General features: G+C 42.4%; 1 protein-coding gene across 7 annotated transcripts in view; it reads right to left on the bottom strand.

The window, feature by feature from the left end:
• Positions 1-7141: 7141 nt before the first annotated feature.
• Rprd1b (regulation of nuclear pre-mRNA domain containing 1B) overlaps positions 7142-26203 on the bottom strand; it is a 52056-nt gene continuing 32994 nt past the window's right edge. For 4 of the 7 annotated variants that reach the window (XM_090352337.1, XM_090352341.1, XM_090352342.1 and 1 more), the window contains 2 exons: positions 25666-25841; positions 7142-9644 (listed from right to left, as the gene is read on the bottom strand). In XM_090352337.1, coding sequence (XP_090208463.1) covers positions 9495-9644; positions 25666-25841 — 326 coding nt within the window. In that variant the 3' untranslated portion in view covers positions 7142-9494. Of the gene's footprint in view, positions 9645-11940; positions 12006-13641; positions 13756-25665; positions 25842-26203 lie in introns of those variants that run through there. The other 3 variants (XM_090352338.1, XM_090352340.1, XM_090352339.1) reach the window with 3 other exon arrangements.

The raw sequence follows: 26203 nt of genomic DNA, 5'->3' as shown, positions 1-26203 counted from the left end.
CCAAGATCATTCATGTGGAGAAAAGAATCTCTTCAGCAAATAAATGGTTCTGAGATCAGCAAACAAAAGCAAAAATATACAAATAGGATTATATCAAATTTAAAATCTACATACCAAAGGAGACAATCATCAGAGTAAAGAGACAACTTACAGAATGAAAAAAAGCTCTTGGCACACCATTCACTCAAACAAGGAATTAGTATCCAGAATATATAAGGATTTCAACAACAAAACACTAACAAACAAAAACTCCACAAATAACCCAATTTTAAAAATGCTAGCCAGCTGGTGGCTCACGCCTGCAATCCAAGCTGCTCAGGAGGCTGAGGTCTGAGGATTAAGGTTCAAAGCCAGCCCAGGCACAAAAGAACCTGAGACTCTTATCTCCAGTTAACCTCTAGAAAACAGAAGTTGGGTTTGGCTCAAGGGTAGGGTGGTAGTCATGAGCTGAAGAGCTCAGGGACAGCACCCAGGCCAAGTTCAAGCTCCGTGACCCACCCCCCCCCAAAAAAAAATGCTAAATGAAAGCCTGGGGTCATTGGCTTACATCTATAATCCTAGCTACTCAGGAGGCTGAAATCTGGGAATTGCAGTTCAAAGTCAACCCAGGCAGAACAGTTTTTAAGGTTCTTAATCTCCAATTACCAACAAAAAGCCAGAAGTAGAGCTGTGCTTCAAATGGTAGAGTGCTAGCCTTAAGCACAAAAGCTCAGAGATAGTGCCCAGGCTCAGAGTTCAAGCACCAGGACCAGAAAAACAAAACAAAACAAGCAAACAAGCAGAAAAACGGTATAGTTGGGCAATAGTGGCTTATAGCTATAATCCTAATTATTTTACAGGCTAAGATCATGGTTTGAAATCAGCTTCCGCAGAAGAGTTTGCTAGACTCTCCCTCTAAAATAACTAGAAAAAAAAAAAGCAGGATAGAAGCATGGGTCAAGTGGTAGAGTGTCATCCCAGCAAGCAAACTGAGCAAATGAGAGACCCTGAGTTCAAATCTCAGTATGGGCAAAAAAGAAAAGGAAAAACTTGGCAAATGATCTGAACAGACCATTTCCAATAGAATGATCTGGTTACAAGTGGATATCCAGCTTGCAAAAATGTGAGAACGGATTCTTACCTCATCATACACAGAATCAGCTCAGCATATAAAGGCCCCAAATCTGAAATGTTACAAAAGAACAGAAGTTAATCTTCATAAACTTGGATTTGACAGTATTCACTTAATTATGATCCCCCCACAAACAGAAAAAAAAAGTAATTCACCAAAATTAAAAACAAAAACCAAGCTACTCTAAGACTGAGATCTGAGACTCAAGATTTGATGTCAGCCCAGGTAGACAAATCTGAGAGACTTTTATCTCCAGTTAATCACTAAACCACCAGTGGAGCTGTGACTCAAATCTTAGAGCATCAGCCTTAAGCAAGACCATGAGGGCTGAAGTTCAAGCCCCAGTGTGAATGAGTAAAAAGGCACATGTATGGAGTGGGAGGAAAATCTCATTCCTAACAAGGGCCTAGTTACCAGAATATATGAAGAGCTTTCACAACTCCACCACAAAAACAGAATTCAGGCCGGGGGTTTGGTCTAGTGGTAGAGTGCTTGCCTAGCATGCACAAAGACCTGGGTTTGATTCCTCTGTACAACATACATAGAAAAAGCCGGAAGTGGTGCTGTGGCGCAAGTGGTAGAGCTCTAGCCTTGAGTTCAAGCTCCAGCACTGGCAAAAAAAAAAAAAAAAAATGGAATTCACAAGGGGGCAAAGGACTCAAAGAGCCGTATATCCAAAGATGATATTTAAACAGCCAACAAGCACATGAAAATATGCTGTGTCAGCAGCAGTCATTAGGAAAGCCTTTACATGGAGAAAATGGAAGCTTTTTAATCGCCATTGCGGGTGGCCATGTAAAATAGTATAGCTACTAAGGAAAGCTATCAGGTAGCTGGCTGTGAAAGTTCATCTTGATTGACAGCTTGATTGGACTGAGAGACGGTCAGATTACTACCACTCACTTCAGGCACATGGCGGCACCTCCTCAGGCTGTGCAGGAAACTCGCATGGAATGAGGAAGCCAGCCACCTCCAAACTATTCTTCCCAAGCAAGTGCATCTGCTGCTGCGACGCTGCCAGGGGACATAAACTGGTCTCATCATGGTCTATCCCAGCCACTCCAGGGGGCTTCCAGTCCTCAGTCTTGGACAGGGGATACATTATTGTCACTGCATTTTCTGAAGCTTCCAGCTTCGTTGATTGAGCAGCTGCTGGGGTTTCTAACTCTCCAACAGCAACCACTGTTGGACTATCTCGCCTCTAACTGTGTAAGCCAGCCTACTAAACCCTTCCATCATTACATGTTATGGATATATAATCTCTCACACACAGGCAAATTTGTTCTGCTCATCTAAAGACCCTCGCTGACAGACTCTTCTCATAAAGTTGAGCAAATACGTGACTCAGCAGTTCCACTTAGGTATATTCCGTATAGAAATGAAAACAGGTGCTCAAATCAAAACTTGCTCAAGTGGTGCTGTGGCTCAAGGGCTAGAGCGCTAGTCTTGAACTGAAGAGTTCAGCGACATTGCCCAGGCCTAGAATTCAAGCCCCATGACCAACCAAAAGAAAAAAAAAAAAAGAAATTTCCTAGGAATGAGAGTTTGGCCTAGTGCTAGAGTGCTTACACAGCATGCACGAAGACCCAGGTTCGATTCTTCCGTACCACATACACAGAAAAAACTGGAAGTGGTGCTGTGGCTCAAGTGATAAGAGCTCTAGCCTTGAGGGAAGCCCAACGACAGTGCTCAGACCCTGAGTTCAGGCCCCAGGACTGACCAAAAAAAAGAGATAGCTGGGGCAGTGGCTCATGCCTGTAATCCTAGCTACTCAGGAGGCTGAGATATGAGGATTGAAAAGAACCTTTAGAAAATGGGAAGTGGGGCTTGGCTTAAAGGTAGGGCCGTAGCCTTGAGCTGAAAAGCTCAGGGACACAGTCCAGGCCGAATCCAAGACCCATGACTCACACACAAAAAAATTGTTCAAGTGTTCATAGCAGTGGTACTTGACAACAGCCTAGAGGCAGAAAAACCCAAGCGTCCAACTAATAGGTACACAAAATATAGCATACCCATACAATTGAATTATTCCATCATAACAAGAATGAAATCCAAGCCATGCTACAATAATAAATCACCTTTGCAAACATTATACTAACTAAAGGATGTCGGATACAAAAGGTTATCTATCATAGCATGGTTATATTAAATATCCAGATTAGGGCATTTTAGGGACAGGAAGCAAGCATTTAAGGGGTTAGGACGAGGACAATGGGCTTAACAGCTTAATGAGTACAGGGTTTCCTAGAGGGGGATGAGAATGTTCTGGAACTAGGTAGTAGCATACATCATCACAAATGTACCAAATGTCATTGAATTGTACACTTTAAGGTGATTCAAGTGATATGCTATATAGCATATATTCATTACTTATTTTTGCTAGTCCTGGGGCTCAAACTCAAGGCCTGGGTACTGTCCCTGAACTTTGCTCATGGCTAGTACTCTACCGCTTGGGCCACAGGAGCACTTCCAGCTCGCTCTCTCTCTCTCTCTCTCTCTCTCTCTCTCTCTCTCTCTCTCTCTCTCTCTCTCTCTCTCTCTCTCTCTCCCCCTCCCCTCTTTCTCTTTCTGTGAGTTGTGGGGCTTGAACTCTAGCCCTGAGCATTTTCTCTGATCTCTTCAACTCAAGGCTACCACTCTACCCAATTGAGCCACAGCGTCACTTCCAATTATCTAGTGGTTAATTGGAGATAAGAGTCTCAGGGACTTTAGTGCCCAGGCTGGCTTTGAACCACGATCCTCAGGTCTCAGCTTCCTGGATTACAGGCATAAACCACCGCACGCCCGGCTTTTTTTTTTTTTTTTGGTTGGTCATAGGGCTTCAGCTTTGGGCCTGGGCACTGTCCCTGTCTTGTAGCTTTTTCTATTTTTGTGGTGCTGAGGGGCAAGCACATTACCACTAAGTCACATTCTCAGCCCTGTTATGTATATTTTAGCACAGTTTAAAAAAATTATTCAACACACTGAAAAATTTGTAAAGTCACTAACAACTAACAATGCTACAGAAACTGACCCAAGTAATAATAGAATGGTGATCCAAACATTTACAGGCCTTAAAACAAATAATAAGTAGAATAAACGAAACGGTTGATGGAGCTCCGATTATGGATCAACTGTTTCCTGGTGTCCCTCGATATCTAGCTTGTGGGGCCACTGCATCCCAACTCTCCAATTCAGCTTCTCCACTTCACGAGGGAACCTGCTAATTCACATGGTCACGCTGACTATGCAGAGCAGTCTCGATGCAGAGTTCAAATGGAGCGAGTATGACTCATCACAGGTGGAAGCTAATTGGGCCTGGTGTAGGTACAAGGAAGGCGGCATCCCTTGTTTAGAATCGACTCTTCCAGGGATGAAAGAGCGAGTGAAGGAGAGGTGAAGAGGCAGTCATTACCTGAAGGACTGTGATGGTGGATCCTGGCTTGGCCACAGTTCAGCAACTTCCATTTGCTAGGCTCCTGGACCCTCTTTAGAGCAGTCCATCCCATGATGCTTCCTTGCAAGCATCCCATCCTTGCCCCATCACCAGGGTTTGATGGGTAATACTCTCCCCTGGCTCTTTGCTCATATTCAATCCCCAACACCACGGAGTCTGAAATTTATTCCCCTGTGAGTGTGAACTGAACTCCTGGTAGGCCAAAGGATAGAAAGTGTGCCCAGGTCAATCACCTTATCCCTCATCTGGGCCCCTAGACAGGGACTGGCACTCCATCCTTTAGGGTCTGTAGTTCACCAAGTCACCACTCTAGAGGCCATTCTAGTACCGCAGAGGCCACCAGGCTTTAGAGAAGGGGTTGGTGGTGCTTACTGCTCCCTTTAAAGAAATCTCACCCCAACCCTTCTCATTTAACTCAACAATTATGGGTGCAGGGGTGAGACAGTCACGAGTTTTGAGCATCTCAACCACTGATACCTGTAATCCCTCAACACTGAAACAGCTACCACAAAGACCCTAATAGGTCACAAACACTGGGAGTAGCCCCCCAGCCCCTTTTTAAGAAATACCTCAACTAAAGTGTTATTTCTGTAGCTGCCTTATTTATTCATAACTAAGAATCCAGTGAAGTTATTTCATAACAAAGAATGGAATGGCATTTAAGATTCTATGGAGGACATTATACAGGTAGGAAAAATATTCTGAAAGCCCAGGCAAAAGACCTCAGGAGCAAGTCAGTCCCACTCATTTCCTTTAAGCCGCTGCTGAGGACCAAGGTCAATGCAGAGAGGTGATGGGAAGGCAGTACGTGTTACAGCTGCTTCCTTTTCATAAAAACTAGATGAATTGATTCATACTGCTATTTTTAATATTTATCAAACCAGTGGTAGAAATGAATTTTTAATGCAAAATAACTATTTGAGCCTAAAAAAAAAAAAAAGGAACAAACTGGGCTTTCAAGTCTACAAGAAACTATACAAACCCTGACCTACTGTTCAGGAGAATAATGGATTCTTAATTGAATTTGTGCCTCAGAGTGGAAGAATGATTTTTAAATGGAAACACCCCTCCCACCCCTTTTCCCCCACTGAGGTGGTGGTGAGAAATGAGCTTAGCAGAAAAAATTATTCTAGAAGAAAAGTAGGGGCAAAAACCAGGCTAGCAAACAGCTTACAAAAAAAAAGGAAGTGGTACTATGGCTCAAGGGGTAGGGCAGTAGCTTTGAGCTGAAGAGCTCAGGGACAGCGCCCAGGCCGATTTCAAGTCCCATGACTGCCCCCCGCCTCCCAAAAAAAGATCCCAAATAATCAAACAGAGATTGTACCTGGTGAGCTGATGTGCTCACCTGCCTTCCTGGTCACGGCTCTGTTCCTGGTCCTAGATCCCTATTCAATGGTCTCCAGGGTGTCTTGAAAATGTGTCCAGCAAGAGTAGACCTTATTCACTGGTGTCACTGGTATCTTAGGACATGATATCCTGAGTTCTGAAGAACTTCATAAGCAACACAACAACCCTTAGCTTTAGGGGTTGGCTAAGAGCCTGGAAATAATTTAATTCACCACCGTTTCACAGATAACTAAGGCCCAGAGAGGGAAGTGCCTCACCCAGAAAGGTCACAGTGAGAGTTAATGGCTCTAATCACACAAGTTAAGCATTCTGATAGATTCATGAACTCCATCTTCCGCTGGGAAGTTCCCAGCGCCATTCAATAGCCTGAAGTGCTAATTAAACCAGAATTATGAATATACTATTTATAGGTAGGAACAAAGAAATTAACTGGGCCATGAAAGTCGGGACAGAGAGAGCTGGTCTCCAAAGAGTCACATGTTGAGACCTGGGACACAGATGTCACAATCTGTGTCACACATGACACCTAATCTTTGTTTAGAGCAGCTCCTGAAGATGGCCCAGTTCAGGTTCCTAACACTGAACCTCAGCATACTCCTACAAAGTTCTGTGCATTGTGAGAAATATGGGTAGCCCCGCTGCAGGTGAAGCTGCTGTCACCCAGTGGAAAGATTAAAATGATCCTTTCAAATCTGTCAGGTACTTCCTTTTGACCTACTTCAAATCACTTTTTCATTATTTTGAGACTAAGCCAATAATTCACCCACTTGATTCATTTTTCATGTCAAAGAGAAAGATAGAAAAGAAACTCACAAACATGTTTTTAAAGACATGGCATTTGGGTATTTGGATTTGCAATTATCTCTCTTAAAAAAAAATTTATTTAGAGAGGCCTTTGCCAAAAATCAAACAGATTCCAGCAAGCCTAGTGGCCAAACACTAGGGATGGAACCAAAGGACTTGGGCATTTTCCTGTATGCCACTGGGTACTGACCTTGTCTCTGCCAGCCCCGAATTTTACACAAGTCTGCCAAACCCATGCAATGTGGACTGGCTAATGATAGCTAAGTAGGCCGCTAGAAAGAACCAGAAAACCCATGAAAAGTCCAGCAGGTTTCTACACCCAAAGGGGCGAGAATCAGTCTGTGCAGTGGGCATATCCTCCAGTGGTGACTATCGAACACCTGCTGCTTATGAAGAAGGCAGTGGCTTTCTCAGAACAGGGAGGGAAAGGAAACACCACACAATGTTGTTCAACAACACCATCTTTATTCAAAAATATATATCTATGAGACATTTCAGAATATACTGCTGCCCACCAATGGCAGCCTATACTTCTAAATAAGTCCTAAATTAATATACAAATTTAAGCTTTAAAAATATTCTTTAAGAAAAACAAAACAAAAACAAGATTGAAGACTTTCTGAGGAATATGACCTAAAGGTAGGGTCCTTTGAGGCCTATGGATGCCCTAAATAAAGAAGAAAAAACACAAAACCAAAACCAACCCACCCCACAAAGCCGCCAGATCATCTTTTACTGACAAGTATCATTTAAATTAAACAAAGGAGCCCGGTTTAGGAGGTGGAGGGGCAGAGAATTAAGATTTAAAAAATAAGAAGCATTTCATTAAAACCAACAAAACTAACTTCCTCACTGGAAGCCTACTAGTAACAGGCGTTAAGAAGCTAACACATTCATTTACATAATTGCTACAGGTTCATTTCTTGCTCTGGCTGTAATGATTATGCACCAACTGCTGGTCAAAGATTCTGGTGGATAAAACGTAGTAGTAGGCTAAATTCATTTTACCTAGCTGGTAAGAACCAATTTCTACTACAGTCTTTTGGCTGGTTTGTGACTGGTAAAATTATTCTACTTCTTTGGAAAAGTGGGAATTGGGTCTGTTCAGAAACAAGCTCATCTAAGTGAGACAAAGCACACACAGTATGAGGAAGGGACACACAGAGTCGAGACTACAGGTCACCTTGCAGTTTTGGTGATGTCACCTACTGCCCTGTGGCCTTTGGAGAAAAACTTGATAAACTCATTAAGTTAACAGTGACAGAACGACAGGCAGTATCGATAAGCAAACAGCACACAGACCATATTCAAATCTGAACAACAGCGTCAGCACCACTAGGTCCTACAGAGAGCGAGAGTGAGCGAGTACCTGCTAGGTCTCTCCACTGCCCTCACTTCACAGTGGGAAGGAGGGTGTTGAGAAGGGACCAAAAGCTATCTTTTTATGTGTCATAGCCCATGGCATTTTTGGTAATTCTGAAAATAATGTAGATTCTCAAGCCCTCATTCACCGACTCTTTTTTTTTTTGGGGGGGGGGGGTAGCTTTTGGATTTCAGCCCTGAGGCTCTAGTTCCTATTAGACTATTTATTAGGCACTGTTTTCTGCCTTTTCCAATGTCAGAGATAAACCTGCCAAATAAGGGTGATTTATGGGTAGCAAGCCCAACCTTTACCATATGCAAGATAAAAAATTCCGCTCTCCATTATTTAGTCATAATGTCAGCTGGCATGATAGTGGAATTAAAACTCCAAATTAACACCCTCTATTTTCCCCTTCTCCTACTGAGATGAGCTGTTCAGTAACATCTGACGCAAATGCATGGACATATGCAGTGTCATCAACTGTTAGACATGCTAGGGGCCTATCCGTGGAGAGGCTCACGTGTAGCCAACAGACTGTGAGCGCACATCTACCCAGTGCCTCAAGTATTAGTGTACCCTACTCCCAAAAGAAGGGGCAAAGTAATGCCAGCCAGAGGCAGGCCTTAGCATTGGGCAGGGCTCAGTGTTGGGGACAGCCTTCCTTCAGCCCACTAGTGCCTTTCTCAGAAACTAAGAGTCAAAAGAACTAAGGGTCAACAGGCCCTCTTGTAACAAGCAAGCTCCACCATGGTGCGCAGGGCCCTTGAGAGCTGCAGCCCTGGCAGGCTGGTTGTGATTTGTTACCCTGTCTCTGAACTATGAATCCATGTCCTAGATCAGCCTTGAATCTTATTGCTAGATTCTCATGTTTGCTCACAAATGCACTTAACCTTGACTATAGTTTGCTAGTAGAAGTAATGATAAGGGAGGGTTACTACTTGGAAAACTCCTTAATAAGGGTGCCCAATGGTTAAGCCACCAACCTTTTGGGACCTCTGATAGCCATGAAAGCCAACATTGGCAGATCTAGTCCCTCTGTGGGAGCCTGTCTCAAACCTGTTTAACCCAGCTGGGAAAGGAGAAGCTGCTTCCATGACACACACCGTCTCAGCTTCCAGAAGTACACATGATTTTCAGAGCTTCTTGGGTATACAAGAGCTAAGAATGGAAAGCCAACAAGGGCATGAAAAGATGAGGTGGGAGAAAGCTTATACTCTTTGCAGATGGGAATCTAAATCAGATTCCACTCACACTGTCCTGAATTCTGCTCAAGAAGAGAGGCCGGTGAGGAGAAGGGAAAGTCAGAGTCTGTGGCTCTTTCTTGAGGTGCAGGGGCCAGTGGAAGAAGACAGAACCAGGGCTAGATGGTTATCTCAACTATGACTTGCCCTCTTTTTCTGGCATAGATGGAAATATGAGGCATGAGAGCTGCTCTAGTCAGTTGAGAAGAGGTCACCAGCAGAGGGCAGGGGTGCTAAGCCCCCGGTGACGTTGGGCAGCAGTGAGAGGTCAGGCAAGCTCTGAATGTGGGACTTCAGCTCCTTTCGCACCTGGGTTACTCGTGCAAGCTTCTGTTTGTATTCCTAGGGAGACAAAGAGACAAAGCAGTTAAGCACTGTGGGCGCCTCACACCTTCCTGCTCTGCTTCCTCCCTGGACTACTCTCCCTGCTCAGCTACATCACCCTGCTAGGGTTTTCCAGTTTTCAAACAGAATTGTATCCAAAAAGGCAGGCAGAATGCAATCCAGGCAACAGTGGATTAGGTGGTATTCGTCTCAGCACTTGAGATGTGTTAACGAACGCAGTGGCATTTAGTATTTCTACTCTTTTAACTAATCCTCAACAGTTCCAGAATGCCTTATGAAATAAAGACAGAAATTTGAGGCTTATAATTATTTTTAGGGCTCCATTTGGCATAGCTATAAAAATCATGGAAGCTGTACTTTCTATGTAAAAGCTTTGAGATCAACCTACATTTTTATCATTTTCACACCAAAATACTACAGAAGTTCACAATACCCCAGTGTCCCTGGGGCTCAGGACCTCCCGGTCCTCCATGGTTGCATGACAGAGGAGCTGTAGGAGGTCCTGATGAGCCTCCTGGGAGGCTCCCGTGTGCTGCTGTACTTGCCTCCAAAGCCTGGCTTCATTCACGAAGGAAAGCAACATCTCACCATTTCCATGACTGCTCAGAGCTCAAAGCAATAGAATCAGCTTCGCCCCAACTTCCCAGGGCCCTCTGCACAGCCACTGCCTGTAGGCTCTACTTCCTCAAGATTCCCCTCAAATATGGAGGGGTCTCCTTCTCCCAAACCTGGCAAAACTATGCCTATGCCCCTCTGTCAATCTCTGAGCTCCACTTGCCCAAGAAAATCCTTCCTCTCCAACAAGAACTCTGTTTCACAGCTCTCTCATGTGTGGAGAGCACACCTGAGCCTCTCGGGCTCCTCTATGGTCCTTCTGAGTGTGCTATGATGCTATGCTCCATGTACTAAGTGTGCTACCATGCCATGTCCCATGTCCTTCTAAGTGTGCTATGATGTCCTGATGATTGGAATAGGAAAAATTCTTTTCTCAGCTTCCAGCAAAAGGTGCTTGTGGTAAGTCTGTATAGAAAACAACTGCAGCTTATCTTTCCCAATTTCTTTTCTTGGATGTTGTTTTGCAATAATAAGGAGGTCTCTGCAGTGTAAGGCTTTTCCTGCGGGAACATGGAAGAACCAGGCTTCCCTCTACTATGCAGTGTGACCAGGGCTGTGCTCCCTCCCTGAACATCGAAGGATGCAGACCCCACCATAAGACTTTTCTTCAAGTTCAAAATTCCTTAATGCCAAACACCTCTGCACATTGGGGAGAGAGAAGGGTCAAAGGCTTTTGCAAACAAATAGCAACTCCATCAAATTAATACATCCCTGTAGGGCTAGGGCCAGACCCACTTGCTTCACCAGCCCTATCCATGCTCACGCTACACAGGCAACAGTACCAGAACATTTGCCAAATGAATTAACATAAATAAGACAATGTCAGGTATAAGCGTCACTCTTCACACCTGAAGCTTCCTTCAAACCTGACGATCTACTGTCTCTGCATAAAAGTCTTCCCTTCCATCACTCAAAACTGGATGGATCCTGCCTGTTTCTTCCTGCCACTGACTCACAGGCTGATACTGCAGGAACAACCAAATCAGCCTAGGAGAAAGGCATCTATGAAAGAACACCAGGCTGTAGAAACAACAAAAAAGATCTATAAAGGCACCTATACTCATATAGTGCCAGCAATCAGGAGGAGGAGGAGGCAGGAGGATCCTAAAAGTTCAAAGCTAATTTAGGCTTAGGCTGCATACAGAGATTTTATCTCAAAAGCAACCCCCCCCCCCAAAAAACCCTACTAGCCAAAATGCAAAACCTTTAACTGTAGCAGCAAGGATGACGGTACACAGGTTAAGAATACCTTTAAAATATGTACTCTGCCTAACTGGAACAGCCGAACTACCTCATTTAATGTTTTAAGAGAGATGAACAAGTTCAAGTCCACAGCAAATTCTGAGCAGACTATTGCTGTTTTTGAGAGTTTGTGTGTGTGCGTGTGCATGCCAGTACAGGGTTTAAATTCAGTCTGGGCTCTATGCTTTAGTTCTTTTCACTCAAGGCTGGTGCTCTACCACGTAAGCCACAACTAGGCTTCCAAATTTTTGGTGGGTAACTAGAGCTAAGAGTCTCATGAACTTTCCTACTTGGGCTGGCTTTGAACCTCAATCCTCAGATCTCAGCTTCCTGAGTAGCTAGGATTATAGGCATGAGCCACTGGTGCCTGACTTAGGCTTTCCAAATTCAGTCAGCTATAACTTCAACACTGGCTTCTCCTCATTCTCCCCGCTTACCTTCCCTCAGTTGGCTCAGGATGTTCCTTCGCTAGCTGCCTTTCCAGGTTAATTTTCTTAGGTTCTGGACAGATAAAGGAGATAGAGCTCAGGAAAATCCAAGAATCTCTTGCCTCAGCATACCAGCCTATCGTTTGACAAAGTGTGATCCACAAGCTGTTACTACAGGCTTCCATACTGTGCCAGAAGCAGCCCAGGCTTTCCATGATGCCATTAAAACCAACTTTCTGTGGTGTGGTCCACTCAGCGCCTTCTGACTCAGTGAGGCATCGGTATCCCACAACTCTTCAGCATATCGGGAGCCACTCGGGTAGAGAAACAAAAGTAGGTGGCCACATGGTCCTTGTTTACAACACCTTACAATTGTGTGTGATGTGGAAATTTAAGCCTTCAATACCCTCATGCTGTCCTGTGTGTCTACTGCCAACACAACAGGGTAACAACAGTATAGGGCTTCAGTAGGTCTGTTTCTCTCCCCATTTCTCCCAACCACAATTCTTTCCTGCCTTTTGCCAAGAGAAGCCAAGGAAAACCCAACATCTCCAGGTCTCTCCTTCTGCTGGGTGCATCCACCAGACATCCAGTTGTAGCCCCTATTGCAGGAAGCCCTTCTCACCCCGCAGGTGCCATGAGGAGACTCAAAACAGGCCAGAGTCTCAGCAGATCCACTAGGCACTCTCAGGATTCTTGGCAAGGGAGCACCTGTTTGATAAACTCCCTGGCTTATATAGCTGCCAAAATATGTTTGACTGTAGAAGTTAAGGCCCAACACATAGTTTTGAGATAATGCTGAGGATCTAAGTCTGCATGAAGTGTTGGAATTTTACCTTATATACCTTGCAAATTTATAGGGGAAAACGCGTCTAACATCCCTCAGCTTCCACGGACCTGTGCTGACAATGACAACTCAGATCATACCACTATGGGTCACCAAGACAATGTACTGAAAGGAGCAGAGCTTACACATTTTTTTGCCTTTTATGGTCAGAGCAGCAAGCCAGGCCTGACAGATGAGCTCTGGGATAAGAGGGTTAGAAATGACAGGGGCTGGCAGAACAATGATCTTTTTACAGGAATTTCATTTCCAAAGCAACCAAAATTATAAATCGTTTCCACTGGCAGCTTATGTAAGAAATGCTGATCAAAATGTAAATCTTGTTGAAACTAGTCTCTCTCTTACTAGAATATTTACTTAAGAAACATGTTAATATTAATACCATGGGTAGGGCCTGACACGCTGAGACCAGCTCTCTTCCATCTTTCATCAGGCCCTGTTGTACTATTGGACATATGGTGTAGAAAAAGTACCCACTGCTCAGCTATCTTCAATTAAGAGTCATAGAGGGTTATTATGCAAGAAGTTTACAAAGGCTTATCTTAAAGGTGACACCTGCCACTGAATGTAAGTTAATAAACTACCTCATTGTGCAGGACTTGAGACAGCAAGACATGAGAGGCTGACCCTTGCCCAAATATGACTTGATTTGCAGCCCCTCTTGCCCAAAGCCAAGTCCTCCCACTAAGGAACATAGGACCTCCATCAAGAATGAAAAGCTACTACTTAAACTGCAAGTCCAGTCATTTGATCAGTCACTCATATATTTAGAAAATACAACATGTGAATACAATGAGTTGAAAATCAGAATGTTGTTTTAATTTTTCTTCAAAGATCCACATGGGAACAAAAATCCAACACTGACCTGCACCTCTCTCCCAGCCAGCTCCATGCTCCCTTATGACGTGGGTGGCAGCTGCAACCTTTCAAAATGATACATTCTGGATGTCACAGCAGGCAGGAGCTGCTGAGTAAGATGCTGGGAAGATACAAGGAAAAGGAGAGATTGGGGCTCCAATCCTAATGCAGGGCCTCTCAGCTCTCTCAACCAAAACCAACAACAAAGGGGAGAAGAAAACCAGTGAGATGGCTACAAGTAGAAGGATCTCCTCAGAGCAATCAACTATCAGTCAAAGTCAAAATGAGAATGCATTTCCTAACTTCAACCTGTACTACAGAACATGTGCAGGTGTTTCTCTCCCCTGAAGGGGCCCTTCACACAAAACATGGTGAAAGCCCTCAATTTGCCAGGCAGTCCCAGAAGCAGAGAAGACTAAATGTAAATATCCTTACATAAACTAATGAAAAGAAAAAGAAAATTACTTTTAGAGATGAGCAATTTTGTGAACTTTACTGTAATCATAAAGACAAATGTTTACACGTAGCAAATGTCTGTCAACTAACTTAGGAGAGGCGTATTTAAATACCTAAACTAAGGACTTAAGAATTCTAACATTATGTAATGGGATCCTTTTACAAAACCAGAATATTAAATATGAACTATGTATAAGTAGTTTAGTTTATTTTCAAAAGTTAACCATAATAAAAGGTTTACTTGGGGCTGGGAGTTTGGCCTAGTGGTAGAGCGCTTGCCCAGCATGCACAAAGACCCAGGTTCAATTCCTCAGTATCACATACATGGAAAAAGCTGGAAGTGGTGTGGTGGCTCAAGTGGTAGAGCTCTAGCCTTGAGAAAGCCCAAAGACAGAGCTCAGACCCTGAGGTCAAGCCCCAGGACTGGCAAAAAAAAAAAAACAGAAAAAATAAACAAAAAGGTGTACTGCTGGGCGCTGGTGAGCAGGATTACAGGAATGAGCCTGTAATCAATTGAAATCTGAGGATTGTGGATTGAAGCCAACTCATGCAGAAAAGTCTGTGCGACTCTTACCCTCAAATAACCACTAAAAAGCTGGAAGTGGAGATGTGGCACAAGTGGTATAGCACTAGCCTTGAGCTCAGGTACAGGGCCCAGGCCCTGGGTTCAGCCCCAGGACCTGTACAAAAAAAGGGGGGGAAGGGAGGGAAGGAGGTGCTTATAAAAATAACAAAGGCCCACAAACTGGCTTCATTAGTGACCATGTTAATGAGCACACAAGGCTACTGAAGCTGTGCAAACATCAATCATTCAACTGTTTCTCCTTTAGAGCTCAATACTGGTAGTCATGTACTTCCAGATAACTGAAAAGCCAAGAAGAAATGAAAGAGACCATTTTGACACAAAATCATCTTCAGCAGTATTAATTACAGTTCTATGTGCTAGCTGATCTGTCCAGGCCAGGCATACTGTTTGTTACTGCTCTGCATCTGGATACCGCTTTCTCTAAATAAAAAGATTTTCCCACCTCTTCCCACAGGAGGCAGATGGATGTAATGGAACAGAAAAAACTCCAGTCAGAAAATCCAAGACTGAGGTGCGGTACATTACATGACTTCACTTCTCTGGCCTACCAGAGATATAACACAGGAAGGGAATCATGCCTGCACTGTGGGGTGCTGTGAGGCTGCACGAAGTTAGTCACCTGCTGAAATGGTCAGTGTGAAATTAATAGATCTAAGGGAGAAAGAACAATCATAATTTCCAGATTCCATTATTTTATGAAAAATACTTAATCTTCCTGATTTATGTGTTAAGAAGAGATATACAGAAGTGATGATACAGATTGGTTGTGTACATACAGAATAATAATCAAAGATGTAGTGTTCTGAAGGACAAAGTCATATTGAAAAAAGGAAGTTGCAAAAAAGCAGTCCAGTCTAATATCTGGCATTTTTAAGTAGAAGTGGATGAGAAAGGGCCTTATTATTACATGTGGCCTAGGGGTGTCCTCCTGTGTCAGGCTACTAAGTGTTTGGATTACAAGCTTGTAAATCTGGTTTTCATGAATGGTGCTGCCATTCTCTGCTAGGGCATAGAAGAAGAGAATCATCTGTTTTGGCCATATAATTTTAAGTGTCCACACTATTTAATCTGTGAGCATACAGGTGACACCTGTCACTTAGGGATAAAGTCTAAACTAAGAGAGGGAAAAAAAAAAAAAAAAAAAGCTAAGGGCATGCCAAGACTTCCAGGACTGAGATGGAAATCCCGAGGGACAAAAAAGTAGACGAGGGCTGGGAGTTTGGTCTAGTGGTAGAGTGCTTGCCTAGCTTGCACGAAGACCCAGGTTTGATTCCTCAGTACCACATACATAGAAAAAAGCCAGAACTGGTACTATGGCTCAAGTGGTAGTCTAGCCTTGAGGAAAGCCCAAGGACAGTGCTCAAGCCCTGAGTTCAGTCCCCAGGACAGGCAAAAAAAAAAACCCCCAAAAAACAAAAAAGTAGACGAGAACCAGCAGTTGTACTTCTGGTCCACAGAAATTGAAAGGGAAAACATCAAGTATTAAAAACGTAACAGTTAAAGCTTCAGAGGGCCTAAAAGAACACAGGCATCAAAAGATAGGCCAGAGAGTGTGAGGGAGACTCACACAGATTAAAAAGAAATGTAGGTCTGCATGTCAGGGTGCAACATCACACGGGAAAGGGGAATATAGCACTAAATGAGCAAGGCCAGTGGGATAAGCATGTGCTTGTATAAATGTGACTACTCCCCAACACTGTGGAAGCAAAGCAACCTCCATGCTAAGGACACCTTTATTCAGTCTGATGAAGACTTTTTCTTGACAGGGAAACAAACGGGCCCTGAAGGACCATGTGCTGAGAAAAAGGTTGTTTACCATATTAGAGCCTGCAGCCCAGATGAGGGGAAAATTGTTATTCTATACATGAAAATTCACAATAAAAATAAAAGGCTACAAGGAACAGTGGCCTGCCTGAGTGGAGAAGGCCAGGAAAGGAACAGGCAATGCAGCTCATCATTAGTGAGTCTTTTACGGGAAATCCCTAGTAAGGCTACACCCATGGGAAGGGAAAGGAGAAAAAGACAGGAACTCAGAGAACCAGTGTCTTGAGGGGTGGCTGCACATTCATAACCAGTGTCCAACTCCTGGCAATGTTCAGAAGGTGCTGGTAAATTCTGCAGAGCCGAAACTTGTTAAGTTACTATGTTTGAAAAGTAGCTAATGACTCAAAATCAAGAAAAGAGTTGACTACAACCAAAGCATCCTAAAGATGTTTAAGATAAAGAACTCAACTAAAAAAGCAAACAAACGAGGAGGCAGGCAAAGCAGTAAGGGTAGCTGGCTGGTGTCCCCTCTTTGCACAAGGCCTGTTGCACCTTTAAGGGGATGGACTTTATCTACAGAGGTTTCATGTGGACTCCTGACAATAACATTTTTATCCTACTCATAAAAAAAAAAAAAGACTGTTTCCAGTCTTCCTTCATGTCTTTCACTTTAATGGAGAGAAAGTGAAGTCGGAATGTTCTTTGAAAAACTGCAAAGTGGGTCCTCATCCAATTTCACCTTTGTCAAAGATGTGGCATGAAGTGGAAGAACCCTTTCACTATAGTAGGAACATTCAGAAAGACTAAAATAGGTCTTTGCTACACCAGTCCAAACAGTTCAGATTTCTGTAATATGATCTGTTCTCTCCAAATTATGCTCACTCAAATCCATGTTATAATAAGCATTTGTTATCTTCCCACAGCTGTCTAAAATGTAAACAAGATCATTAAAAGCCAAAAGAAAGCCTCATTTGTCTAATTAAAATATTCACTTTACTCTTTCAGAAAACAAAGATTAATCCTTAACTTGGAATTGTACATGAGCTCAGTCTTAGTTGCTTAAGACGCTTTGAAAAAGAATAAGCACCACAAGAAAGGAATGCATATTCACAGTAAAACTCTCAAATGCATATGACCTCCTGTGCTCATATGGACAAGCAGACATTTGTACATATACACAGAAGGACTTCATATTGAAAAAATTTGCCCGAAGGGTAGGATGCAAGAGGGATCAGTGGAGACGCAGAGAGAGGAAAGAGAAAGGGAGAAGAGGGAGGACAGAGAAGGGAAAAGGAGAGAAAGAGGAGAGGGAAAAGGGAGAGAGGAAAGAAAAGGAGAGAGGAGGAGGATGAAGGGATAGAGTGCACACAAAAAAGCAGAGAGAAATGCTCAAAAATCATCAACAAATATCCAATCAAGCAACCATTAAAAGAGTTAATAAGGCCAGGCATGGTTGTTCAAGCTTGTAATTCTACTATTTGAGATGTAGAGATGGGAGGATTACAATCCTAGACTAGCCTGAGCAAACAGTGGCTGAGTGCAATGTGTACCTATCATCCCGTGGCTTGGGGAATCACAAGTGGAGAACCATAATCCAGACTTTACCTCAAAAATAACTCAATCAAAAAGGAGCAGGCAGTGTGACTCAAGCTGCAAAGTGCCTGCCTAGCAAGCATGAGGCCCTAAGTTCAATCTCCAGTGTCATCAAAACCAAAATTAAGCCATATGCCAATGGTTCATACTTTTAATTCTGAGGAACATGGCTCAAAGCTAAGGGTGGACAGGAAAGTCCTTGAGATTACACACACACCCACACACACACACACACACGCGCGCGCGCATACACACACGCACGAAGTGGCGCTGTAGCTCAAATGGCAGAGTGTTAGCCTTGAGCAAAAACATTCAGGGACAGCACCCAGCCCCTAGTTGCCCCAGGACAGGCACTAAATAAATTTTTGTTAAAAATCATGGATTTCACATTGTAATGAAAACTATACCATGTTATATATATTACACACCAAGTTATGTGGAATTACATAATTTGAACATATGAGTAGGGCTAGGAAGGATGAGGGAAATGATGGAAGGGATGACATTAACAATAAAATATGCTTATTTCCAATTAACTATGAAAAAGCCAAAAATGGAGCTGTGGCTCAAGTAGTAGAGTACTATCCTTGAGCCAAATAGCTAAGGGAGAGTGGCTTAAGCACTGAGTTTAAGCACCAGGACTGGTACAAAAGCACATAAAACAAAAATTTTTGCCGACCCTGTAAGGGTCATCAAGGACATAACACAGAGCCTGCATCACTTTCACAACACTATATAACAACTTAAGATCCTTATGTATTAAGAGGGGATCGTGAAGGAAAAACACTCCTGTATCCAAGCAGAAATGAAAAGGCAGTAAGCAAACCAGAGCCTATTATGGTAGGAAAGGATCTGAGCACCAGCTCTCATGCCATCTGTAGTCAGGAGAGCCTCCGATTGTTGCTGACATCCTTTGTAACCTTTATAATAAATCCTGAGTTTAGTTTTCTTATGCACAGATCAGGATTAAATTACCTATTTCCATATGTACACCTACTCTGGGACTATGAGATAACTGGCTTTGATCAGCTTGGGATGGGGAGAATTTACTCCAGGGCTGACAAGCAGGAGCTCTCTATCTCCACCTACTGCCTGTTCCATCACTGAAACAACGGCTTCCAGCCATCTGCATCCTGTGGGGAGGTAGTGGATGCTGCCCAAAACAACAGACGGCCATTAGTTTGGCTTAGTACCCTCTATCCTAAGCTGCAGCCAAAGACTTTCTCAAGTTGTTATAACCACAATGCAAACAAATATAAGGAGTCACAAGGCAATATTCTAGAGCATGTCCCCTTTCCCAGCTGTGCTGTCTAAAATAAAAAACTATTCACGAGAATCCATTACAGCCCCAGAGGAGGTACTAAGGTGGGGAGAAAGAACAGGAGCCACTTCTCTCCACCAAAGAGGTGTACAGAGGCACAGCAAGGACAGCAAAAAGGCAGAGAGTGGGCTCCCTCCGATGCTGAGGTAACTCTGTAATGCTTTCAATCTCCCTACATGTCATTTTACCACAAGACTCTTATTTAATAATTCACCCTGAGGGGCCAGGAGCATGGCCTAGTGGTAGAGTACTTCCCTAGCATGCATGAAGCCTTGGGTTTAATTCCTCAATACCACATACACATAAAAAGCCAGAAGCGGTGCTGTGGCTCAAGGGGTAGAGTGCTAGCTTTGAGGAAAAAAAAGCCCAAGGACAGTGCTCAGGCCAAGTTCAAGCCCCAGGATTGGCAAAAAAAAAAAAGAATAGGAGGAGGCCAGGAGTTTGGCCTAGTGACCGAGTGCTTGCCTAGCATGCACAAAGATCTAGGTTCAATTCCTCGGTACCACCTACATAGAAAAAGAAAAGAAAAGAATTCACCATGAGGCTATTGTAATGTGTAAAATATTTTACTACTATTTATCACACAGAATCGAGTTACATTAAAAGAAAAGAAAAGAACATTACAAACCTGACACCAGGCATGTGTTCTGGTGTCCTGGTCTGGTTTCTTCAGAAATTCAGAAAGACTAGGTGACCTTGAATATTGCTTCAGCTCAGTAATACTAAAGGCCATTTGATCTAGACATGCAGACTCTGTCACTTGCCTGTGTGCAGTTGGCTTTCTGGATAGAACCCTGGTGACTTTGCTGATTGCACAGACATACACACCCATTCTTTCTAGAGACGAGGGTTAACAGTAGCTGCTGAAAAGTGGTTCTGTTGCCCTCTTTCTGTTGACTCTGACATCGATGGCAGCTAGATAGGCCTTTCCAATGTCAAATGCATTAGCAAGTAGTACCCTGGAATACTTTTTAAAACTACAGCAGAAATTGAATTAAACTATATTGAGTAAGGAAAAACAAAGTCTGAAGACTCATACTTCTCAACTCTAAACTTACTACAAAGCCACAGTAGTAAAAACCGTGGTACCATCATAGGATAGACAAATAATAGGTCAATGGGATAATTTAGAGCCCAGAAATAAAATCCATACATCTATGGCTCCATTTCTTTATTGAGAAGGAGTCTGACTAACTTTTTGCCTGGGTAAAAGAGATGAGACTTTCTGATCTAGTCTCCTGAATAACTGAGACTACAGGGTAGCCTCAAACTAACTATGGCTAATTTTTCACTAAAAATGCCAAGCATTCAGTTTAAGCAAAGAAGAGTCTCTTCAACAAATACCGTTGGAGAGGTTGAGAATATGGCTTAGTGGTAGAGTGCCTGTCTAGCACGCATGATTTTTCAGTACCACATAAGCAGAAAAGGCCAGAAGTGGTGCTGCAGCTCAAGTGGTAGAGGTGCTAGCCTTAAGCAAAAGAAGCTCAGGGACAGTGCCTAGGCCTTGAGTTTAATCCCCAGGACTACGCCCCGACCCAGGGGAGGAAAAAAAAAATGCTGGGGAAGCTGGATATCTACATGCAAAGTATCAAGTGTGTTCACTACCTCGATACCACAAGCAAATTTAACTCAAATTAAATAAAGAAAATGTAGTCATATTGCTGGGCACAGTGGCTCACACCTATAATCCTAGCTACTCAGAAGGCTGAGATTTGAGGATTACAGTTCAAAGTCAGCCTGGGCACTGAAGAACTTGAGACTCGTATCTCCAATTGACCACTAAAAAATGGGAAGTGGGGCTGTGGTTCAAGGGGTAAGATGAAGAGCTCAGGGACAGCACCCAAGCTCAGAGTTCAAGCCCCACAACCAACAAAAAGAAAGAAGGAAGAAAGGAAGAAAGAAAGACAGACAGACACGAAAATGTAGTCATATTCATATATCTTCATGACCTGAAATCTAGCAATAGATTCTAAGACATGACATTAAAAGAACAAAAGGAGGGGAGGAACCCTTTCTGTGCATCAAAGGAAGCAGATGTGTGTGTGTGTGTGTGTGTATAAATACCATTTTTTTAAAGAGACAAATGAGAGAAAATAACTGCTAATCATATACCTTAGAATGTAGTATCCAAGAGACCTGTAATAACTTGATAACAAAAAAAAACAACCTAACTACCATATAGACAAAGAACAAACATATCTCCAATGAAGATATACAAATGGTCAATAAGCACATGCGAAGATGTACAACATCAGTAAAAGAGAAATGCAAATCAAAACTATGAGGCCAGCATAGTGGCACATGCCTGTACTCTGGTTCAGGCTATCCCAGGCAAAAAGTTCAGAAGACCCGGTCTCAACGGATAAAAGCTGGGTGTGATAGTACTCACCTGTCAACCCAGCTATCCTAAAAGTGTAAACAAGAGGATCATGGTCCATGCCAGCTTTTGCAAAACATGAGATCTTATCCCTAAAGGAACAGCTCATGTGGTAGAATACCTGCCCAGCAAGTGAAAATGTCCTGGATTCAAAACCCACTACCTCCCAAAACAAAACAAAGCCACCAGAAGATACAAACTTGACATTCAGGTGATTGGCTGGAATAAAACAATACTAATAAATATTTACAAAGATGTGAAGAAATTGAGACATAAACTGGATATAATTCAATGTCCACAATAGATAAAGGATAAATTGTGGCAGATTATATATTAACTATTAACATGCATTGATATTCAGCCATATACAGGAACAAAGTGATGGTACACACTAATAAAGAAAGACATATCCATCAAGATAGAAAGTAAATCAGCTGTTTCCAAGAGCTGGGAGAAGGGGGAAAGGGAATGTCTTTAGTTAAGGATTGAGTTTTCATTTGGGGTGAGGAAAATGTCTAGAACTTTCTAGGAAATTTAACTAGCTGCACAATACTATGAGTGCTAATGGTCACTGAAATGGACACTCTTTAAAATAGATACTTTGGTGCTATATGAATTTCACCTCAATCTGGAGCCTGGAATACATTTCTTAGAGCTGTTACCTATATGGGAAATAATCTTTGTGGGAAAAAAACAGGTGTATACATTGAGGAGATAAAATGGAAGTAGAGGAGTTCTAAAGCCTTTCTGATTTCTGTCTTTAGTAATGGCACAAATAGGTTTTTCTCTCACATACTCTTCCTTGCTCTGATCACTCTGATACACATACCCTCACTGTGCTTTAGCCAAACTGACTAGAACTCTGTCTAACCAACTCAGACTAAAAGAAATATCATACCAAAGGGACATCTGGAGGCTTTACTTTTTGAACAATCTTCCAAGGGCCCACATTCTTTAGCCTCACCTCTGGGTGGCTATCTGTGCTTGCTTCTACACATCTTCTTTTTCCATTTCTGTGTTTTCTTGTGTTCGTGACAAACATTTTCAGCAGCTTTTCCTGTAACCTTGCTAAGAGTCTAAGGAAAAGGTGGTAGGCCAATGTGACCCAATGGCAGTAACCAATGAGAGAATGGTTTGAAAACAAGATTATCACCTCAAATAAACCTTGATTCTACAAAAAGAAAAGACAAATAGCATAAAGTAGAAAACTTTGAGGTCTACCACACAGTTAATCTGGAAGACTGGCTGAAAGTAAATGGCATCAATCCATGCACTTGATAATTTGCTTGTATTGGACCAAATTACTGTTTTAATTATTAGCATTTCTTTTTGGTCTCTTCCAATTTAGACACAGGGAGTTTGAATACTTCCCTAGTGTGGTTTCTCACATTCCGCAAAGACTCCTTGCTTGCAGGGAGGGTAAGATCTTTGAGAAGAAAATTACTTTGCTCATCTTTGCACATTTACATGACCCCTGTACAACTATGAATATATAAGCAGCCCCCTAAATGTAAAGACCCTAACTCCCCACTGGTAAATTCCAACAGCTCCCCTCTGTACTCTTTGTCTTTTTTCACAACTTGTGAGGATCACTCTGCCTGCTCCCTTTTAATGTTTTTTCTCCTTCAATTGCTATTTCCTTTTACAAAAGGACCTTATTGTGTGATAAAATTTGGATACCTTAGACCACAACCCGAACTGTCAACTATCTCTTTAATCTGCATTATATACCATCAGTCAATTTGTTTTATGTTTACCTACGCAGTTTACACCAACATATGATTTCCCTGAAACACAATCTCCTTCTGTGAACCATAACTCTCTCTTACATTCAAGGCTCTAACCTAGCACACTCCATATCTCAAGGTTTAGGAGCCACAAGAAACAAAACATAAAATTTTCAAGTAAAGGAAAAAAGGCTTGTTACCTAAAGGGAAATAGACCCTTAAAAAAATAAAATATAAACCTAACTGTTAATAAAATAAAACTTACAGGAAAAAAAACATCCAAGAAAACCAGGCGCCAGTCAGTGACCGATGCCTATAATTCTAGCTACTCAGGAGGCTGAGATCTGGGATGAAGGTTTGAAGCCAGCTTTGGCAGAGGTTCTCATCTCCAATTAACTACCAGAAAACTGGAAGTGACACTATAGGTCAAACTGGTAGAGTACTAGTCTTGAGTACTCAGGGACCGCACACAAGCACTAAGGCCAACCAAAAAAGAAAAAAGATTCAAAAGGATATAATTACATTTCCAAAGAGTCGATGAATTGCATATATTTATATAAAGAAGGCAGTGACAGGATTAAAAAATTAAAGATTAGCATTCTAATTGCAGTTTTAAAAAGAAAGAATAAAAATATATTCCTATCTCCTGTACTACTTCAACCATAAGAGATGTGGAATGCATACAATATGCAAGTTTTATCATCACAAGACGATAACTGACTGAGATCAGACCATTGAAAATGTGAGAGAAATTCTTTAAGAGCCTGTAGCAGACCGTTCACATTCTTATCAAGCATATATCAAGAATTAAAATAGCCATCTCTCAACATGTTATGTTTCACCCACTCATTTGCTTTTAAAAGGAAAAAAATCTGCTCTAGTTTTATAACAAATAGTTCTACTTAGGTTGCAGGGAGACATAACTTGGAAAAGAAACTGAGTTCAGACTGCTTTGCAGTGTTCTGCTTCTCAAGCACAGGACTCCAATGTTATTCCACTGAATACACTGGAAAGGCTACCTAACAGAACACTGTTTCCACAGAGACTAGAATGTTTCATTCCCAAGAAATAGACAGAAAACCACAACTGGAATTGACAGAAGGCAAAATGAAGAATTAACTGGCTCTACCAACAGTCTCCTTCTCAAAGACTCTGTCCTCTATGGTAGCTTGCCATGTTCCACCCAACAACAGCTGCTCATGATAATCAATGTCTGACAGATCAGAGAAAGTCCTTAATGTGTCGCCAAGGGGCAGTTCAACAGATGGCATGGTGACTTACAACCAGAATCATTAATTACACTCTCTTATTAGTCCCAGAATACAGGACTGAAAATGTGAAAGATGAGCATTTCAGATAAATGACCACCTGGAACTGCCTGGGAAACTCCCTTCAGGATTTCTGGTCAGTGCTGACTTCTACATCCAAGCCATGCTATTTTTACAGCCATTTCCCAGCATCCGTATTCAAGCTGGCTTGGAATATAAAGTCCCCATCACCACTAGCCATCTTAGCAGCTAAGAATATGGTAAATCGTGTCCTTACTCACCTCTCTTCTCTAGTCAACTGATTGTGAAGTGACAGAGTCAACAATCTCAGCAAGAACTAAGAAAGTATGCCAAAGAATATGCTGGGGGGGGGGCAGATGGGGGTGCGTGGGGTGCAGGTGGCTCTCCTGCTCCACTATCTAAGAGGCAATTCTCATAATACCATGTGGCTTCACTCCAACTCAAACCAGTCCTCCCCTCACACAACATTGGCCCCTACTCTTTTCCATGAAATCTTTTAAACAAAGTGGAGTTGACACCCCTAAAAAAAACTGACAGAGACAGAGCTTAGAGGCAGATGACTTACTGTCCTTAACATGTATATACATATATATTCAGAAATAAGCCTTAAAACCACCTAAACATTTTTATATAACCAAATAAATGTTTTGGATTTCTGACCTTTTTGTGCTCCCAATTTACAATTTTTAAAAATGACACATTAAACCATGGTGATTAAGAGGACGTAAGTTTTTTCTTTTCTGGACATATAAAAACATGATTTTGATTTTTAAGTAGGCTCAGGTAATTAGTTATCTGATGGATATTCCCATCTGATGAATTTTTGCAAGATACAAATGTTGTTAGTGGGGACATAATGACAAGATGTGGGCTATAGAAGGGAGACCTGGATAGTCACATGCTTGGCAACATACTCACTTCTAGCTTTTTCTCCTTTTCTGACAAAACATCCTTCTGATTCTGGGTGTACTCCACCAACATCCGAGCCAGCTGGCGGCGGTCTTCCAGTTCTGCTGCCAGGCGCCCGTTATATTCTGCTAGTAACAGACATGCTTCATCTACTGTTTTTGAAAGACGCTCAGCTGCCTCTTTGTCTAAGTACAAATGATACCAAAAAAAGAGACAACATACAAATCACATAGGTACAATTGAAAACATTTCTAGGGAGGGACTTACAGTGTCTTTCAATCATACAGGGTCTAAGACAAAGCCAGAACCTGCAGACCAAAATGAATTGGCTAGCCAGGAAACCCAAAGGTTTTTACTTTAACAAGCAGAACATTTCTGAAATTACCTGAAATGAGGCAACTGGACAGGGAAGAAAAAAATCTGGCAAAAAAATTCCAGTAGTGGAGCTTGAACTCAGAACATAGGCTAGCACTCCACCACTAGAGCCAGAACTCCACTTTCAGCTTTTGAATGGCTAGAGATAAAAGTCTCTTGGACTTTACTTCCT

This window comes from Megascapheus bottae, chromosome 18 (assembly GCF_031878675.1).
Source record: "Megascapheus bottae isolate mThoBot1 chromosome 18, mThoBot2.hap1, whole genome shotgun sequence".
In the NCBI taxonomy this organism is placed as follows: Eukaryota; Metazoa; Chordata; class Mammalia; order Rodentia; family Geomyidae; genus Megascapheus; species Megascapheus bottae.
The sequence above is the reverse complement of the archived record's forward strand: the minus strand, read 5'-3'. Positions and strand labels throughout refer to the sequence as shown.